The sequence below is a fragment of the Platichthys flesus genome, chromosome 19 (assembly GCF_949316205.1).
Source record: "Platichthys flesus chromosome 19, fPlaFle2.1, whole genome shotgun sequence".
NCBI lineage: Eukaryota > Metazoa > Chordata > Actinopteri > Pleuronectiformes > Pleuronectidae > Platichthys > Platichthys flesus.
In genome coordinates this window covers 10256059-10276460 of record NC_084963.1, presented here as the reverse complement: position 1 = coordinate 10276460, position 20402 = coordinate 10256059, and the positions used below count along the sequence as shown (strand labels likewise).

At 43.7% G+C, this 20402-nt stretch overlaps 1 protein-coding gene across 1 annotated transcript in view; it reads left to right on the top strand.

The window, feature by feature from the left end:
- The window catches only part of LOC133974919 (astrotactin-2-like), a 249798-nt gene that overhangs the window by 211359 nt on the left and 18037 nt on the right, over positions 1 to 20402 (top strand). The window contains exons 18-19 of the mRNA XM_062412735.1: positions 2189 to 2322; positions 4354 to 4502. Of these exons, the coding sequence (XP_062268719.1) occupies positions 2189 to 2322; positions 4354 to 4502 (283 nt within the window). The remainder of the gene's footprint in view (positions 1 to 2188; positions 2323 to 4353; positions 4503 to 20402) is intronic.

Genomic DNA, 20402 nt, shown 5'->3' with positions numbered 1-20402 from the left:
ACTGGCTTGCATTACTCTTCAAACATAAACACGGTGATAATCGCTTTGTCTATTTTTCACATGTGCAGCCATGCATTCAAGCGCGCAGACCCATATGGGGTTTTTCTAGGTATTTGGTGGTGGTAAACGCATGGCGGTCCTGTGGTCTTTCTCCCCTCTTTGCCCCTAGCAGCGGAGGTCATTTCTCATTTCTCATATTTGTCTAGTCTATGTGCAAGCACAGGCCTCGTGCACAGCTTCTTTTTTTTTTGTTGCCTTTGTCTGTGGCCTGCTTCCCACCGTCATGAGGTGGCAAGACCCCTGGCAGCAGTTAGCCACATGGTTTCAGGCAAGGGGGGGGGATAAAATGACCTTTTTCTCCCTTTTTTCGGTTTTCCAAGGGGTTATTATATAGCAAAGGCTTACAGTGCTTGCCTATCCTCTATAATAACTGCTCCTTCAGCAGCCTAATTTAGAGGGGCTTGTATGGGAGGATAAATAATGAGAAAGCCTTGACTGGTGAAGGATCCTGATCCTGTCCCACGGTAAGTTGGGGAGAGTCGGGAGTCTACATTTTCAAACCTTTGTTTTTTTTTGTTAATCTTGGGGGGGGGGGGAGGTTGTCAGATTTCCTTCAGTCTCTCTCGGTTCATCCTCATCTTTTCTCAATCTTTCCTACTCTACCACTCATTCAGGCCACTTCCACTCTCAAGATCCTTTGCCTTGAGTGAAAGCAAGTGGTATTGGGAGTCAGTTCCCATGAAAGTCTGTCGAGCCTCCTTTACAGCTAACAATGCAGTGTTGTGGAAATGCTAACATCAGCTTCTGAGTGCATACCCTGACTGTGTTTTTGGCCGAGCCGTCTGCCTCTCTGGTCAGGACTAAGCCCAAAGTCCTCTCAAATGTCACTTTCACTAATCAACACACTGCAGAAATCTTCCTTGGCAATTCTCCAATGAAATGAAACAACCAACTGTGGAAATCAATCATTAATTGCTGTGTGTCTCTGTGTGTGTGTGTGTGTGTTGCATGTGCCTGATACACGCTGCATGTGCGCAGCCGTCCTAAAAATGTGTGTGGTCTCATCAATTCTTTTTGCTTTCGGATAAGTCAGTGTCACGGTGTGATGGAAACAAAGGAGTGGCTCCTCTCTGCTTTTTGGTGGATGGCTGTTGCCCAGTGATAATGTTTCCACACGGCCCCAGTGTCCTATTTTTGTGACCATGATCAAGCACATCTCCCAACGTGGTCTGCATGAGGCGGCGCTACCAGCCGGTCAGAGCACATAAATATCTGAGTGCTCCATTGATCCATAGTGTGAGAGGGGGAGCCAGAGGGCTGGCGAACTCCCTTGAACTCCCTCTATATCATGCCTGTGGCTGTAGGGAAAGCCCTGACATTATACTTTATTACTTTGACGGTTATATTGGCATCTTGCTGCCTTTTAGAGAATGACTGCGCCTCTGCCTCTGATTTTTTTCCTTCTTCTTTCGCCCTGTTAATGAAGCTGCACACGGAGATGACATCATCTCCTTACATCTCACTACCCCTCCCCCTCTGTCCCCTACCCAGACAGGCCGACAGCGACAGATGCACACACACACATTCACACACCCCTCACACACCAACATGCGCATAGAATGGCGGAGGTGGGGAGTGTCACAGCTGTCACACCTCCATTATAAAAGTCACAGCGCATCTATGATATCACAGTGTAAGCTTGTCGATATTATGGTGCGATGTTCCTGCCTTCCGGTAATTGGGAACTGTGGGTGTGAAAAGGTCACTCTGTGCGTGTGCGTGTGTGTATGTGTGTGTGTGTGTGTGTGTGTGTGTATCTGTGTGTGTGTGTGTGTGTGTGTATACCTGTACTGCTATCTTTGTGAGATCCAATTTGAGCCTAAGACTATTTTGCCAGCCCTCACTTCCTCAAGGGGCTATTAAAGTAAGGCTGAGGTTTGACATGTTAGCACTCATGGCTCATTTTAGGGGATAAGGCGAAAGGAAATGATTATAGTCGGTGGACAGTCATCATATGGACAGCGGTACAGGAGTGTGTGTCTACGTGTGCGTGCTGGGATATGGAGGGCAGTGGTGGGGAAGGTGGGCGGGTCGGGAGATGGGGGGGGGGGGGGGTGCAAGCCTAGATGGACGGGCAGCGCATGTTCCAAGAGATAATTGCATTTCTCTCACCTGTTACCCTTTACAGGCCTTCAAAGGCGCCACAATGAGCTCATACTGGTGTGCTGGAAAGGGCGATGTCATTGATAACTGGTGTCGCTGTGACCTGAGTGCCTTCAGCAAAGATGGCCTGCCTAACTGCAGTCCCCTCCGGCAGCCGATGTAAGTGTGAGGTGACACCACGACACCCAGGAACTCCCGCACAGGAGAGATTTCATGGTTGCATGCACTGATGCACTGCAGACACACTCATGTATGCATGTGGACATGCTCACACACACACACACACACAAACACACACACAGACACACACACACACACACACATACACACACCTGTCTCTACCTGACTCCTGAGTCACTGAAGAGAGTTGAAGACAAAAGTCCCCAAAGTTCTAATAACTGTCAGTCGGCCATTACACCCCTCTGAAAAGAACATGCTCTCATCCAAGGTGTCCCAACAATACCCCTGAGGCTTTTCTGAGTCATCCATCCCCAGATAGCGTTGCTCTGAGAACTTCTGAAAAAGGAGCAGGAATGATCCAGAATGAATGCCAACGTTCTCTGGCGCCACTATAGATTAATAAAAGCGTAACAAGGATAAAATATAGTGTAGCTGCTGCAAGAGAGCATTGTGGGTCCCAGACCTAATGACATTTGCACCCAATGTAATGGTTTCTTTTTGGCAGAGGCCCTGCCCACATATCATCTATAACCACATTTATAGCTGAAAATCATTCTTGCTGACGTAATGTAAAGAATTGTATACCACCTGGGGGGAATGCCAGAGCAAATTTTGAAGGTAAAAATGCAAACTCATTTTCCAAAAGTCGATGAGGCTAGACCAGTTCAATTTTGAAATTTAAACCCATGTCCTCATTCAGACTTCGCCAGACACGAATACATCAAATGCTTTCTACTTGTCATTGTTGGTAATGAGGGACAATGTCACTGCGCAACAAAATAGTGGCATAATATGAATCTCAAAACACACAGGAGTCTCATGAAAATGATTTACTGACCTTTCTAATTCCATTATACAACGGAGGAGCGAGGCCATATAGGAGAAAAGAAATCCAGAGATTTTGAGAATTAATTGGGAAGTCATAATTTTACGTGCTGATGTTCTGACTTTCAACTCTAATGTGAAACTTTATTTTCATAATTTTACGCTTTTATTTATGTGGGACAACACACAGATGGTTTTGATGCTTAGAAAAACACATTTCCCATTTTACAGCGATGCTTTCTGTGATGATTGTACATGGAACAAAGTATTTGTGTGTCACATGCTCCTGAAATACAGACAGTAAATCGGTTCAAATCCCAGCCCTCTTCCAGGGAATCCAATGCCTATTCTTACGATACACACAGTTTTCAAAATCAAGGATAAACAAGGAACCTTTGTTTTTTCAGGCCAACAGGGGTGAGAAGTTGTTATAAAGACATCAAATGTGAACAACTGCAATTCAAAAACTCGAGCGCTGCTGCTATTTACGTATTGTGGTGGGACTTGTGGCGATACTTTACCAAAAGTGCTGGGTTTTCTGACCTACGCACTGATACTTGAGACTTTTATGATTACAATAATGCTGCACAAGTGTTGCACAAGCAGTTTGAGATGCTCTTATGGTTGTTTTGTTTGTGGATTGCAGTTATGGAAATGGGGAAGAGGGGTGTGGTTTCACCCCTCTTCCCCGCTGGCACGAAAGGCCAAGAGAAGAGTCACTGCAGCAGCCAAATCTCCCACTCACTCACTGACAGGAGTGTAAGACTTGTAAAAACCTGCACTACTACTAGTTTTATTATTACTGTCCGTGAGGATGAAACAGAGTGGTGTGCTTTGTATGAAAGAGGGATAACCCACCTCTCTCACGCCACTGTCACAGATACAGCTGGAGGGCAGGCGAAGATGGAAATACTGTTCTTTTATCTCTTTGGTGGAGAACAGGTGGCATCGGAATGTTGTTTTGTCAGAAGCCCGCCGTTTGCCATCCTGTTGTCCGGTGAGATGTTGGCAGAGGTGGGACAGCCTCAGCCCAGGAACGACCACATGAGATAAATCTTCCATTCTCAGTTTAGGCCTATATATTGCACAACTGTCCCATGCATGCACACTGAAATTTACAGATTTATGTGTCGTTGTTTATAATCATCGCATGTCCACATCTTAAAGTTTCTTTTCTCTGCTCAGTTTTCGCTTAGCCCCTTACCTGGAGCCCTCGAGCACCATGGTGGCCCTGGAGTGGATGGATGTGGAGCCTCTGATTGGCTGCAAGGTTTCTGACTACATCATCCAGCACAAACGAGTGGAGGATCCCTCGGAGGCAGAGGTCTACACAGGTGAGGGAAAAAAGAATCATACATGTCTAGATGTAGGACTATCATCTGATATTGACATGCAATATAGAAAAGAAGATTCCTTCACTTTTCTAAATACATACACAGTGAATTTGAACATACTAAAGATGCAATGAAAAGCCTCACCCAATTGGGAGGTTAGATGCCTTGCTCAAGCACATGTACCTCGTGGATTGAGGGGGGCGGCCACTGCTCATTCACGTCCCCCTCCCACACTTATTCCTGCTGATCCAGGGATTTGATCAAGTGAGCTTTTGGGTTTAAGCCCAACTCTCTAACCGCAAGGCCTCAACATGAAAGTCTGTCATGATTTGGAAATTGAATTAGCTTAGTGCTCATGTTTGTTGTTTTACTGATATAAACATTTGCAGAGAGAGAGGATCATATCTACATTTTGATCATTGTGAACGTTTCATCAGCTCTTTTGGGTGGCAGTGTTTACGGCTGTTGTTCCAAATCCAGATGATCATCTCTTCCTGTGTGGATTTTGCATGTTCCACCAAACTCATCTTGGTTTCCCTCTCCCGTCCACAGGAGTGGAAATTAGGTGGATTAGAGGCTCTAAATTGTATAAATCGGGTTAATCCTGTGACTGCCTCATGACTACCGGCGTTTGGGAAAGTTTCTCACATACTGTGTTCTGCAACCAGAAGTCAACAAGAAGCCGTGCTTCAGGCCAATGGTGAGAGGACGATGAGGGTCAGAGAGGGTATTTAAATTCCACAGATAAATTGAATAATACATATGTTTGAGGAGGTGCTGGGGAGACTCTAAACGGGAAGAGTCAAGTTACAGTTGTGGGAAAAGAGGCAAAGTTTTTGGTCTTGTTACAGAACAGAGGGAGGCTCTCAGGCTGAGGATGGGAGAAAGTGACGTAGGTGCAATTTATCAGGCGCCGCGAACGGTTCTGACCGCTGTGCCGCGGGGCCTAGGTAAGTGGTTGCGGTTGTGACGAGTGGCTGGGGTGAATCAGCGGAAGGGTGATAGGAGTTTAATAATATCGAAGAGATGAGGTGGTCTGGATGAAGCTGGCTTTAGTCACTGGGAAGCCTGGACGGGGCCATCCATCACCCCTGGGAGGAGTACTGATGAAGCATGGGCTGCAGCGAGCGAAGAGAGGATACAGACTGCTAGACACAGGCATGCTGGCAGAGGTGAGGTAGGAAGGGGCAGATGGTGTGGGTGACTCACTGCGCTATGTGCCAGTCACCACTATAAATCATGTCATTATAGACAGTAATATATCGATGAGAAGTCATCGTCGTCATCATTTGTCTTTAATCATCTTCTCCTGCCTTTATGCCTGTCACTCTTTATCTCGAGCGATTAGTCAGGTTTCACTCAGTCAATTTTCTAGAATCGTCTCGTTAAAGATACAAAACTAATATAGAAATTCGGGGGGGGGGGGCAACTTATTTATGTATGTGTTCAAGTATATGAGCCACCGGAAAGCCCTCAAATACCTCACATTTTTTTGTTTTGTTTTTAAATCTTGTAACATAAAATAGCGAGTCTCAGGAAGGGTCAATGTGATAAATCGTTTGAGGATTGCTTTGGAGTTCCCTTGCAAATCATTTAGCATTTTCTCTACAATACGTTTTTACGTTACCATGCGATTCTTTTCCATTTTATCTTGCAGCAGCGTCTAGTTCCCATCATGCAACATTTTATGAGTTTTTCGTTTCAGGCAGGAAAACGCGGCCTGAGCTGCACAAGAAAAGGTATGAAAAGGTGTGAGGTATGAAAAAAGTGTTGTGCGATAACAGAAAAGTATTGTAAGGGAATAGATAAGAATTGCGAGGGAACATAAAGGTAATGCAAGGGAACAGAAAAAGTAGTCTTTGAAAAATGTCTCACCATTATCCTTCAGAGGCTCTGATAGGATTCTCTCAGGGCAGCAGGTTAAAGGCAGGCAAATTTAAAATCACCAGATGAATGAACAAACAACAAAAAAGCTGCCTTTCAGGGTTTCCACTTAATGCTGTTATTGTGCAGCATGTAATGTTAACTGGCAGGAAACGTCCGACTCCGCAAAATCCCACCTCTGTTGCAAATACTGAAACGTCTAGCCACTGAAACCTCTTTTGTTGTCCAAACTGTCGAAAGACATTGCCAGGGTAGATTAATGGAACAGTAGCACCTTCTTTAAAAGGATGAGATCTTGTTCTCGGGACTCAGCAAATAGAACAACATGGTGTTTGAGAAGTATTCCTTTCTCACAGCTACTCCGACTTATTTCGAAATTATTGGATTTGTATTCCCCTTTAACCACCACTGGCTTCTTATTTAAGGACTGCCTCAGAGGCACTTTCTAGGAAAATGGAAAATCGCATAATGAAACCAAAAGCTGAGATAAATCCGAGGCTCAGTTAAACCTCGTGCCCCTGCTCACCTTACAAAGTAAAAGGCTCATCCCACGTTCTCAGGCGCAATCATTCAGTGCTTTTTCTTCTCAGTGCACCGCTTGTCTTTTTGCAGACGGATACAAACAGGCACAGACACACTTACATTCCCCTATGGACGCCGCCAGTGAAGCCAGTCTTCCACCGTTGGCAACCGAGCAGCTCTAATGGAGCAGTTTGGGGATAAATGCTTTGCTCGAGGGCATCTTGGTGGTTTTGGGGAAAGCAAGTGTTGCTCCTTCATTTTCCCTGTTCATATTTTCCAAGACTGTGTGATGATTTGAACCAGTGAGCTTGCAGTCAAGCCTCCCTCCCCGACATCTAATGGTGGATACACACTGAGGGATTACTTGGCTGATTTACAGTAAACCGTATACAACAATCTAGACAATTGTAGGGGAAAACCCGATCCAGAGCTTAGCTGATGGTTGGCGCTGGAGGGTCGTGTGAGGTGTTTCAAATTCAAATTTGTAAGTGTTGTTATTAAGTTCAAGTAAAGCAGAAATGTGGTACTTCTCTCAAATCAGAATTGTATGATATATCTGTCATGTGTTTGTTATACGATCAGTTTGAACAGGGGAGTGTTCTGAATTTCCCCTTGTATGACATCACAACTGGGGAGAAATAAGGGGACATTTCAACAGTGTGAACAGATTATCACAATGCGGTTTGAATAAAAGTTGAAATAAAGTTATTTAGTGCTGAATATGAAGCATTTAAATGCTAACCCTAACCCAAGATCAAAAACAACGCTAGCAGTAGAGCTCACACCTTTGCCAAGGTCACCCAATCCAGCTGCACCAATTTTCAAACATCAGCAAGATCTATGAATGATCCAGGCATTATCAGATTATCAAGATCTGCCCCTGTGTCGGGATCCTTGTCCAAATAGAATAGGTCCTTTTTGGGGTAAGGTTTCCTTCCTTCCAAGTTTCCTGGAAATGTGTTCAGTACTTCCTGCCTGATCCTGCCGACAAACAAACAAACAAACCAACCAACAAATAGACCAAAGAACAATGGTGAAAACACAACCTAGTAGTTGTGACAAAGACATCATAACAGCCCAGCAAGAAAAACGGAAAGATCAAATTTAGAAGGTTTACCTGAGAAACTAAGAAATAAAGGATTCTATCTTTGGGCAGATGCTGATGATCACTGAAAACAAAGGACAGATGCGTAGATGAATCCGTCTGGTGGAGAGATTGAGAGTAAGCTATTACCAATGTTGCCAGTAGTAAGGGCAGCAGCACCTGCATCCAGGGGAAGAGGTTCAGTCGGCACCGGCAAATCACAGGAGGCTGAGGCTGCATCCTCATCCATTGCCAAGATGAAACACTGCTTCGGGCTAGTGTTTGAGACTGGAAAGATAAACAGACAGACACACACAAACACACAGCATGAGTCACACGCTCAGAGAACACACAATTAGCCATGTGCACACTCGTGCAGATGGCTGATGTGAGCATGGAGATGCAGACGCTTGGAAGCAGCCCTCACTTCTTCCCCCCAAAGCAACGTTTCTACGTCGCTACTGTCTAGACGAGGAGAGGATGGGGGACGAGACTGAATCCCTCCTGAGCAGACAACAGCTGGACTGTTTTTAACCTCAGTAATATAATGAGAAGACCAAATAGGTGTTTCTTTGTTTCAAGGTTTCCACAGATTGAACTTCTCTTAAGTGATTTTCAAAAATGTGTTCTTCCTTGTTTAGTTGCAGTTGAGTATAAAATCTGCCATGTGTCATAAGCAGAGTAAAGTCTCAGTAATTCATAATGTTAGATGCATAAGGAAAAGGATTCTGTTTTTATCTGTGGTTGTCTTCTAAAGGTTACCTATATGGACGAGTGAGATGAGAACAACGGATAAATACATTTGTTGTTTCATATCTATATATATATACGCTCAGTAAGGTGTTAAAGCAATATATAACACATATATATATATAGAGAATATATATAGAAAATATATATATATAACATATATATAAGCAATATATATAAGCAATATATATATTTATATATATATGTGTGTTACATATTGCTTCAACACCTTACATTTATGGATACAGGGAACAGACAACGCATCTGAATTCTTGGAATATTAACATAACACACGCCATGCCTATAAGCGAAGCCCTCAGCCAATCAGAGCAGAGTTGTGAGGCGGCCCCAAGGTGCTGCAGCTGGGTCACGGTGACGTTTTGCAGCATTGGTTCGATCGTTTTAAATGGACCTATCTCGTTTCGTACTGCAGGCAGGATAAATAAGCCATATGAGTAAGTCAGCAGCGTCATCACCTCAGTGGGGATGTGTTATTAGTTTATATTTTTAAACCCCCGAAGCCCTGTTGTCTTATCGCTGCAGATGAGGTGTTGCATCTGTTTTGAGAGGCAGTTGGTTTATCGACAGGCTGGTTACGCTTTTATCCATGTTAATAAGCTGAATTTAAGGATGTAATAGCCTGGCTGCTTGGGTTTTTCATTCGCAGCAGCTTCCTGCATGAATCAGGATGCAATCACAGAGTCCTTGAAAAGCCTGACTGTGAATGGCAGCGTCTCCTCTCCGCTAAGATTCACAAATGTCGCCAACGTGACTCCCTCCTGCATGACGTACTTTACAGAAATTATCTCGTGCCCCTGTTCAAGTCATGACAAAGTTTGAGTGTGTTGTTTTGGAAGTGTTTCCTTCAGTTATGAACCCTCCATCAATGCGCTGGGTGACGCGAGGATCAATGACGTGAGCTTAATGGCTGCTTCCAATACCGGTCAGGCCTCTCCCTGCAATTTGTCAATTTCTTGCTCGGTGAACTCGGCCTTACGTCTCTGAACACAAATGCATCCTCATTTATCATATTAGGAACGTTTTCTGCCATCATCCTCTCAACTCATCTCATCATCTCAGTATAGCTGCATATTTGAATAAAAACACTGGAAAATATTGATACGAAAAAGGTTGTGGTATTTATGTTTTCATTTTCATTGCGGGAAATACTGAACTAAAGCTAAAACAACAAAAAAAATGTTCAATAAATAAGTTTTTGTTTTTTTTAGGATGTTATTGTGCTGTTTTTCATTTTTTTCCACTAACATGGTTTCTGTTCCCCGCCCCTGAAACCCAGCGCCACAAGGTTTCATTTTTCACTTTTAACATCCTTTGTTGACATTCATCACCATTCCCTCTCTCTGACTTTGTCTTTGTAAGAGAGGAGGTATATTATTTTGTGTAGCAGGAGGGCTTCGGAGGGATTAGGTCATTTTGTAGCGGCACCTGTTTCTCTCCCATCTGTACGAACCATCAACAACAAGGCCCCTGTGTCCGATCCCCTCAGATCACTCCACTTATCGCTGCCTTTTGTAAAGAAAAGTCATCTTGTCTTGAAGGTTTTCTCCCTGGTCTCCCACAAATCTTCTCTCTGAGGTCGACAGTGACTTGGAGATAAGTCTTGTTGCTTTGATGTGCGTGGAAACCAGCTGAGCCCTTGGTTCATATATCTAGTTGTTTATATGGATATGATGCTCTATTGGCCGCCCCCAGTATCCCCACTCCAGGGCTAGGCCCATATATGCATGGCGGAAAAGCATGAAAGGGAAAAACAGGCGTCTATGAGAATATGCGACACCTAGATGCAACATAGATGGCTATCATGTGTTTGCACCTATGTCATTTCATTTATCTTAATATTGTGAATTTAAATTATTTTTGGTTAAATGGAAACCACTACACAAACCAAGTAGCTGTGGTATTGTTGTTGTTTTCCATGGCTATTTAAGTCCACCATATCCAAACAGTAACACCCTCAGTGCACACTCACCATTACCAGGCTCCAGTGCCTGTGTTGATTTGCAATGTGTCATCTCACAATTACACTGACACAGACCAGAGTTGGTCCTATTGTTCACATTAGCAGTTAATCACAAGAGGTTGACTCCTCGCTGGCAGTTGAAAGGGAAAACAAGGCTCACCTCGGTAGCAGATGCTCCTTCGTATCCTTGAAAGCCTCCCACTTCCACGAAACAAAGTCAGGGTTTCTTCCTCAAGGAATCTGTACTGACGGCTACCTGGTATGACTCTAATCACCTTAGATGTACACTGAACTCGACTGGTTCTTGAACTCCCTCATGGAGTCATCTAGCTGATCTCAAAGCCAGAAATGCTGCTGTTCATTTGATTCTGCTGTGGGTTTAATTCTTCTTCTTTTCAAGCATTGGTGGGCAATCACAGAAAGTGTTTTCTTCATTCAGCACATACATTTAGCTGTTTGATTTTCAAATAGAAACAGGAGTAGGGTTATGCATTTTGACCTTTGTTTTATCAGCACAGTTAAGATAAGATTAACCTTTATTGATCATCTTTTGAGGAAAGTTGGTTTTGTACCTCCTTTCAGCAATCAAGGACATATTCATAACTTTTTTATTAGCCAAAAACATAAAAGCCATTCAAATGGATTCTGCATCCATTAATACAAAGAATCTTAAGGTTGACCTTTGGTCATACAACTGGGACTAGGGCATATAATGAATGCCTCCATAAAGGAAAGGACACCCATTCCTATAAGAAGGAGCCCACCTAAGACCTTGAGTCACAAGAAAATAAGAAAAATCTGGATAACAACACTGAACCTTAACCTCTATAGCGATGTTGTCATCTACCCATCATCAGGGACTTCTACAACTATGTTCAAGATCAAGATGCTCCCAAACAAACAACCTTCTTAGTCATGCACAGTCTGGAGCAGCCTAAAAAATATTGTTGGAAGAGTGTCGTGCTTGTGCGTTACACGGAAAAGGCAATATGCTTTTATTTGGTTGGAGGGTGTGCTATTCACTTTCATCCTGTCTTTGTCACAATGACTAACAGTGGGAGAGAGGGTATTGCAGACACAGTGGTTACTGCCAAGTCCCAGGTCCTGAGGTTTAGTGTTGAAGACGTCCGAACACTCCTCGTGCCAGAAGTACAGATGGAGCCGACAGAGAGGGATCACCTGCTCCTCCGAGGCGAGACGGGCACTGAGTCACTGAGATGATGCATATAGGTGAAGATGAGGTCATCCCAGATTTAATTACTTTTCTCGATAGTGCGCAAGTGCTGAAAAAGCCAGATACAGAGGTTGGATTTTAATGTTCAAGTACTAAAGACTCCACGACCCTAATTACTTATTCTAACTGGCAGGAAAGTTGAAATGTTAATTTTGTCGGCAAGGTAAAGTAAATAAGACTTACAGACCCTGTTACAGGGCAGCGATTGTGGGAAACAGAACTATATTTAAAGGCAACTGATCATCAGTGGTGTTTAAACCTTTGTATACCTCTCGTGTACCCTCCTCGTCTCTATCTGCTTGCTTCTCATATTTCAAGATATGGAGCATAAGTCAAATGAAACCTTTAGAAAATGATTCGACCAAGTCACTATTGGGAAGAGCATCATATTCTGGAAACCCTATATCTGCAAACAGTATTTAATTGGGTATTGCAGTATTCAGAGGAAACTGCATAGATAGGAAATAATCAGCGGGTGCACGGAAAAATAAATAAATAAAAGTCAAATAAAAGGGTTTACAGCTTTAATGGCTGCATTGTTTCTACCACTGCAATATGCAAATTAAGCAGTACTTCAAAACAGTACATTAACTACAGTGGTTTTCAAACAAGGAATATCTATATAAAGTTCCATGTACTATTTCATGTAATCTTATCTTTCAATAGCTAATAACTCAATTTATGTATTCAATGCTTTTTCTCTTTAAATCAACAATGAATAAGGAAGGTATGTGGAGTTTTTTTGCTCAATCCTATTATTCAGACCGTTCATTCTAACCTCAAGGCTCTCCGACCATCGTGTAGTTGTTGTTTTTCTTTTACCACCCTCCAATCCCCCTGCGATTCCAGTGATGGATGTGCTCAAATGAGTGATCCACTTCACCGGGCCCCGTGCAGGCCTCTAGATGGCACACCAAGGCAGAGGCAGCAGTCACAGAGAAGCCGGTTGGATAGGCAGTGCTGATGCACCGCTCGCGTAGTGTGGGGCTCAGCATTCCTGCACAAGGCATCTGGACTATGTAAGGAGACATTGATGATCACAGATGACATTAAGAAACTGGTTAAGAGTGTTGAAATGGATAAAATGCTAAAAAAGAAAAGTCTGTAGAAGTCGCTCTCGTGCCTGCAATGGTCAGAAATTGGCGGAAACCCAACAAAAGGTGGAAATTATTTGAACAGTAATGCTTTGCCATAGAAGTCATGTCCTTTCAACCTGTGATCAAATTACAAATGCAACCCTCTGAGCCTATTTTGATTTTGCACGAGAGGTGAGACCAATAACTCTCCGTGTTTCATTCAAGTTTTGGTCATCTTACGATACCACAGCCAGAAAATCTACTTCTACCATTAAAACATCTTTATGACCGAGTGAGCACCTTATACCATGATTGCAACCGCAGAATCCCATGTTAACAGATGCGTCCTGTTCTGACTGTATGGGAATGATAAGTGGCCTACCTGCACTATAATGTCAGACGTCCTTCAGCTCTGTTTCCTGTGTATCTCACTGGGAGTTACCAGAATGAACAGAACATGCCACAAATGTTATGAATTGTGTCTAATAAAAGGCTTAACCAAGGGTATACTCTCATTGGCTGAATTCCGGAAAGCTTCTGGATTCCATCATCCCATTATTCACAATCCCCCCCCCCATTGTCTCTCGTCAGCTGTTAATTTGCGTGGCTTGTCCCTAAATCCCAGTTATGCTGAGGTGACACTTTTTTAGTGAGAGCGCTCATCAGCGTAGCACTGTGCTCCCCACAACCCTCGCACAAATGCACACACTTAGCGCTAATTAAAAACCTGTGAGTCGCTCCTGTGTTGCGTCAGCGCTGTACGACACCTGATTTTGTACACGCGGAACACAACCGAGGGCAGGGCAGCGCAGGGACATTACTTCTCTCAAAGTGAGAGAAGAGGCTGTATGGAAATCTAGAGAGGCACGGAGAAGTGAGAAGAACAGGGGAGGAAACAAAATCAGCAGAAGAGACAAAGGCGAGGGAAGGAGGGATCACAATGGAGAGAAGAGGAGCAGGCACACAGACGGCACCAGCACTGATGGCTACCCAGCAATGATGTCACCTCATGCTGGCCCTGCCAGACTGGGAAACAGATTAGCCATTTGATCTTTGCCCTTATTTTAGTTCCAGTTTTCTCCTCCAGCTTCCCGGGATGGATGACATGTGGATCATCCCTCCTGCCTCCCTCTCCTCCCCTTGTCACATGTCTCACACCTCGACATACCTCGCTACTTTCCTCATGTCCCCCTTTCTCCCGCGATCAGTGTCGGTGGCATCCCCCTCCCCTGTTTGTGTAACAGCTCCATTATGGACAGGGACCAAGAATTGCCCCTCCAACGCGTCGATAAGTCCTCATTCAAAGAATTGAATTATGTTGAGATAAACGGTGTCCTTGAGCATGGGTGCAGATAACAGATTGGAGTGACACAGCTGACTCTCTTTGTTTTGTTAATTAAAGATGACCTCATCGCTAAAAATGGACGCTGTGCACCTCCTCGTCACGAGCCCAGCCATCAGCAGATTGCAGATTGCAGGCAGGGGGCCAAGGGCTTTCTGCATTCCCTCTTCCTCTTCGCTTCCTTTCCCATTTCACTCACACGCAGTTATTCTCTCTCTCTCTCTCTCTCTCTCTCCGACTTTCCTGATGTCATTTTTTTTTTCCCCTCCTTATACGCTCAATAACCACTGACACTCCCTCAGTGTCCCTTAAGTAAATACAGACACTTAATGTTTGCCACGGAACCTCTAACTCACATTAATGGATCTGTGCTCGTATTGTAATTGAGACAAGACAAGGATGCTTTCCCTCGATGCCTTCTTTTCCATTTATCACTTTGTGCAGAGGGGTGTTATGGTGATGTCGACTTGATCTTTGTGGAATTTGGTGCAAGCTACAATTGGCTCAGAGTGCATTTAACCATTGCATCTGGATGAATTAGTCTCACTCGCCATCCAAGACACCACAATCGCTTCTAAGTGGTAGAATGAAATATTTGCTCATTTTGGAATTGGCTCTACAGAGCAGAACAAAGGACGCTGCCTCGATTTATTCAAAGCCATCGCGGAGACGAGTTTTGTTGCCGATATGTCAGCAAGTCAACCTTAAAATGAAGATATTAACCTTAACGCTGAATGACTCCATTGTACCCTTCATACAACCCTGCCACACAAGAATTTTAATCCTAAAAGGTATTAATGCGGATAATACAGGTAGAAACTAAGGAGCCCCAACATAAATAGGGATTTTGCTTAGCCTTTTCCTCACCGTCAAAACCCACCGTGAGAATTGGCCTTAAACGCTGTGTCTACTGGAAGCTGCACCTGTAACCATACAACTTGGGTTACAATGTATTACCACGGTTGTATTTTACTTGAGCTTAATAACACAGGATGACCACAACACCTGTACTTATACCGGGAGTTAGCTGACACGAGTGGTCTCAGCGTAGAAGAAAAGTAGTAATCGTTCCCCCCACACAACTCTCAGCAACGTCTGTGCCACGGAGCAGAGAGGCCATCGGAGCCTTGTGGTAGCTCAGGTGGAAGATGGCAGTGCACATGGACCAGTCAATACAGTGCAGCATTAGAGGAAGACACAAGCCAACAGCCTGTCAACACCCAGAGGTCTATTCTTAGTGCCAAGGACAGGGCCGGGGGGAGACAGAGCCACAGTAAAAGGGAGCTGGGGGCATGTGACCACACACACAGGTCACATCAAAATGGTGGACATGGACCCAGGGGGGTCTGTGACGAACCACCACACCTGACCCCCTTTCCTTATTATGCACGGCATTCTGTTATGGAGGGGGAGCCCACTGTCGAACTGGAAGTCACTCCCAGTGCACCTCAAAGTTCTGAGGAGACACCCGGGAATATCCAGCACCAAGAATCCAAATGAATTAAAAGGTCTGTCATAACATAAATGGCCACCAACCACCCCCAATAAGCACTTAACGATTTAACATTGATCGACAATTGTTGGCTTTTTGATACCGATACAGAAACTTTAGAACATTTGTTTCTTTACTCGTTATTTCACATGATCTTCGTGGGAATGATTTTAATGTTATAAAACATTTAACATTTTATAAAATATTTAATTATAAGAGATAGTGGGGTTAATAAAGGAATCATATACAGTTATAATGGATAAACCACATTTTTTTAAATAGCATAAATAGGATGGGGCGATGGAATGTGAAGAATTGGTCAATACTTCCATTCGATGAGGACAAAAGTCTTGTCCTCGTCATGTCATATTCTGCTTACAATATCATTAGTCCACATTGAGATCTAATGCTGTGTATGATTGACAGGTGGACAGTGAAATTAAACATTTAATTTGTCCAAGGGGATGATGGAATCATTTAAAATTAAAATTTGCCATTATATCTGCTTTATTTCTTTTCTTCAGACCCATATGTTACTTCTAATGTCACATCTTATCTTTGATTGGAACTTGGCCTGGTTGAAAACTCAATTATTGTTAGCTGGAAGGAAGTTGATTAATTTCAGATAACTGAAGTAATATTCTTATTACTCTTGTTGGATGTGTCCCTCTGAGCGGTCCATTGTATTTCTTACTGCTCAAAATCAACCTGCAATCTCATCAGTCAATACATTCAGGAAATGTTGTGTAAGTAGTTTGTTTAGTGAATAACTTTGAGATACAGTGTTGTTATCTCTGGGTTTATGCATTAAGGATCTTTGGGCAGTGTACCCAATGAGCACCTCTGGTCCTGACTTCAGCAATCACTGATTGGATTGTCATAATATCTTAATAAAAGTCATTCAATGTCCCCAGCGGACCAACAATCCTTTCCTTCGAACATTGCTTCCTGCTGATTAACAAATGTAGGATTGCTTACAATAAACTAAAACAGTTCATTTGATAAACCTTACAACAATCAGCATGTTAGCATTTTCATTGTGAGCATGTCAGCATGATGATGTGGGCATTGAAGTCAAACCATGCAGTGGCATATGAGGAGTCTATGGTATGATACCCTAGAGTCACAGAATCAGAGAACGACGAGACAGCCGCCTTGTTGTGTTGTCATACTGATGATATGTTGTTGTTCCTCTTAATTAAGTGGAATGAGTTGTTCTAATTGAAAATCTCAAAAAGTGTTTAGTTTGTCCAGTTTGGACGACTGTTAAAAACATGGCGGTCTCCGTAGAGAGGACCCACTCCCGATGTAAATATAAAGTATTTAAATTTGAATGACCCATTCTAGGGTAAAGAAAACTGTAATTCCTACACTTTAGATGTTTACACACTAGTTAAAACATCACTAGGCTTATTTTATATTCAACTTCTGCCAATAGATCTATTTCACCTAAATCTTAGGTGAGGACTGGACCTTTAAATATATATAACCTTCATACAAAGCAAGCACGATACATTTTATTTCTCCACAGCATACTTTTGATTGGAAATATTGCAAGGCCTTCACCGGGTCAAGCTCCTCGTGTGAAAAAGAAGACCCTGATAATTCAGTGTGTATCAGAGAGTAACACAAACACAGACCCAAGGAATCTCCCACACCTGATAGAGAGGGCTTGTTCCTCGAGAACTGCAACACTGCAAGGACGGCTCAGGTTGAGGTTATGTGCATTAAGGGCAAAACAGATGCTGCATCAAAGCGAGCATGAGTAATTCCATGCCAATCTATTTTAGCCTTCTGCCTCAAACAATGCAAAAAACAAAAAACAGTTTTCATGAATAAGTGATGCAGCTTTCTGCCAGCACGGGGCCTCAGGAGGCTTGTCCAAAGGGATGTCCCTCTAGCTGATTAGAAAAACTTGGACAATCATGTGCAACTCGGCTCGCTTTGAGAAGTCTGTTTCCCACACTGCTTTGTTCCTATACCTCTAAATACTGTATATGCCGTAGAGTTTCCTGCCTTAAGTGGCATGTGACATTAAGTTGCATGTGTGTACCTGTGTAACGTCTCCTGTGTTTGTGTGTGTGTGTGTGTGTGTGTGAGGAAGAGAGGGCGCGAGAGAGAGGAAGGCAGGAAGGTGACGTCTGTGTGCAGCCTCAGCGTGGGGAGTGGAGGGCTGAGTGCTGACAGTTTAACAGAGGAGGCCCCTCGCAGGTTTGGCAGCCCACAGGAAATATAAAGCTTATGATTTGTTTGTTAATATAAAGCCTGTGTTTTGTTTGCTCAAAAAAAAGGGTCCACTGTGCAATTGCCTGGACCGATGGTCGGTCGGAAGAGAAAGGGAGACACAGTAAAACAGAAGGCGAGTGAGGGGCGTCTGAGGACAAACACTAAGACAATTTGAGAAGGAGACCGAAAGATAAACAGAGAGAAACTCTCAACCTGTCAGACTGAAAACGGAGAGCATACTGTCGAGCATACGGCGGCACACCCGTGCATGCCGCACTTGATCACTCACACGTGTACAGGAAAACGGTTCACTATTAATTACCCAGACATACTATCAAACATTTTTAATTATATGAAAACTGCCTTGAAATAGGCATCTTCTCAAAGGCGGCATCGCAAAACGAGATATTTAGAATTCAATGAGGGAAGAATGTAACTCTGTGGGTTGTTTTTTTAACCTTAAGTCACATTTATTTATACAAAACCAACCTCTGGGCTGAGGAAGTGAATAAACAGTGATTTACTGCAGTGATTTGGTTCTTCTGCCACTTTCCCTTAAATTTGCTCTTTGGAGGAAAAGCCCTAATGTGTGAACCCACTGACCTTGGCGATTTACACGTACACTCGCCCTCTCACTCTTGTCCGCTCTCTCTCTCTCACACACACACACACACACACACACACACACACACACACACACACACACACACACACACACACAGCTCACAGCTAATGGCGGAGGCAATTACACTGTGCCTGAATTCAGTTGTGTAATTGAAATGATATGTCAAGGGTATCGGTGTAACGAGTCTGGCTTCCAGCGTCAGACAAAATGCCGCTGTGTCACCGTGCACGCGCCCGCCTCCACATGTGTTGTGCTTGTTTACGTCTGCTTGCATGTAAGTGGGCATATTCACTGTGCGTAAGTGCATACGTTGCATAAACTAAATGTATACACTCAGCTGTGCATTGTATATGCATATATAATCCTGCTGTTTTGTTTTAGTTGTTTCTACGGTTTCACTTTTCGACCAGCAGTTTGTCCAATGGAAGGCTCTCTCCTTGAATTCTGAGGTTCTGTTTGGTTTTGTGACTTGCCAGTTTTTTTTTCTTCTATTTGTTGAAAGGGGTTTTCCTTGTCTCCTCCGAATTTGGGTCATTCTGGGTCAGGCGCTGTTGCTATTGTAGGCCAGCCGAGCCCTTTGAGACACTGTATATGAAGCCGGCCAAATAAACGCAACTTGACTTGTTTGCGACTACATCCTAGTTACATGTCGCCTGTGTGTGTGCTTGCGTCTTGCCGTGTTCCTATGGTTTACTATCATTTGTTTTCCCCCTTTCCTTAAAGAAAGGTCACCTGGCATTCACCAGTGCCATGTAAGCTGGAGAACACGCAAAATGGCTTTTACCGTAATAGAATTTCAGGGTCCTTAATTTTTGCCAGCTGTGTGCTGTTTTGGCATTGACAGAAATGTTGACAGACCACAGGCCTACTCATGAGGAACCCCTCGGGAAGGGATAGAGCCGTAAATGCTGCTTCTGGGTGGGTTTTTATTATCTCACTCTGCGCTTAATGGGATCGATTTTGTTTATTATGACCGAGCGCTAAATCGGACGCGTGGAGGCAGAAGATGATTGAGAATCCTCCGAATACACGCGAGCCGACGTGTGTGCCAGTGGCTTGTAAAAACACTTCCCGTTTCGCAGTTGAGTCATGCAATCATTTTGTCATGCTCTGGCTTTTCAGTCTGCTCATTCATCCTTTTCGGTCCTTCAGTTGAGTTGTTTGTGCGTGCATTGTTCTAATTCCGCTGTCATTTCGGGATTAGCGTTCGCGTTTGCCACAGACCCAGTCCTCAGCGCTTTAGCATATTGCTGCTGATTCATAAATTACCGTTATGCAGCAAGTGTCGCTGGCATTTCCCCCTCTCTCTCTCTCTCTCTCTCTCTCTCTCTCTCTCGCTTGATTAGCAACGATACAGAGCCAGACCACCGAGCTTAAAGCCAAGTTTTAAAAGATTAACACATAGTTTTTGCTCAGTTTCTGAGAATGGATTTTGAGACGTGCCGTCTGGATTTTGCCGAATCTGCCTTCCAGTTTGACAATTTCTGAGTAACAAAAAACAAACAAAAGGAAGATAAATCGCTTTCGCTTCGTCTGTTTGCGCAGCTTTGTTGTAGTTACACCACCATCAAGGAGCCGGTGCTGTTTGTTTTCTTATGTAGGAACAAGCTATAACTTTAGTAGCCTCACCTGGTATTTTGATGCCCCTCCTAGACCCTTAGAGAAATAGGGAGGGCCAGTGACA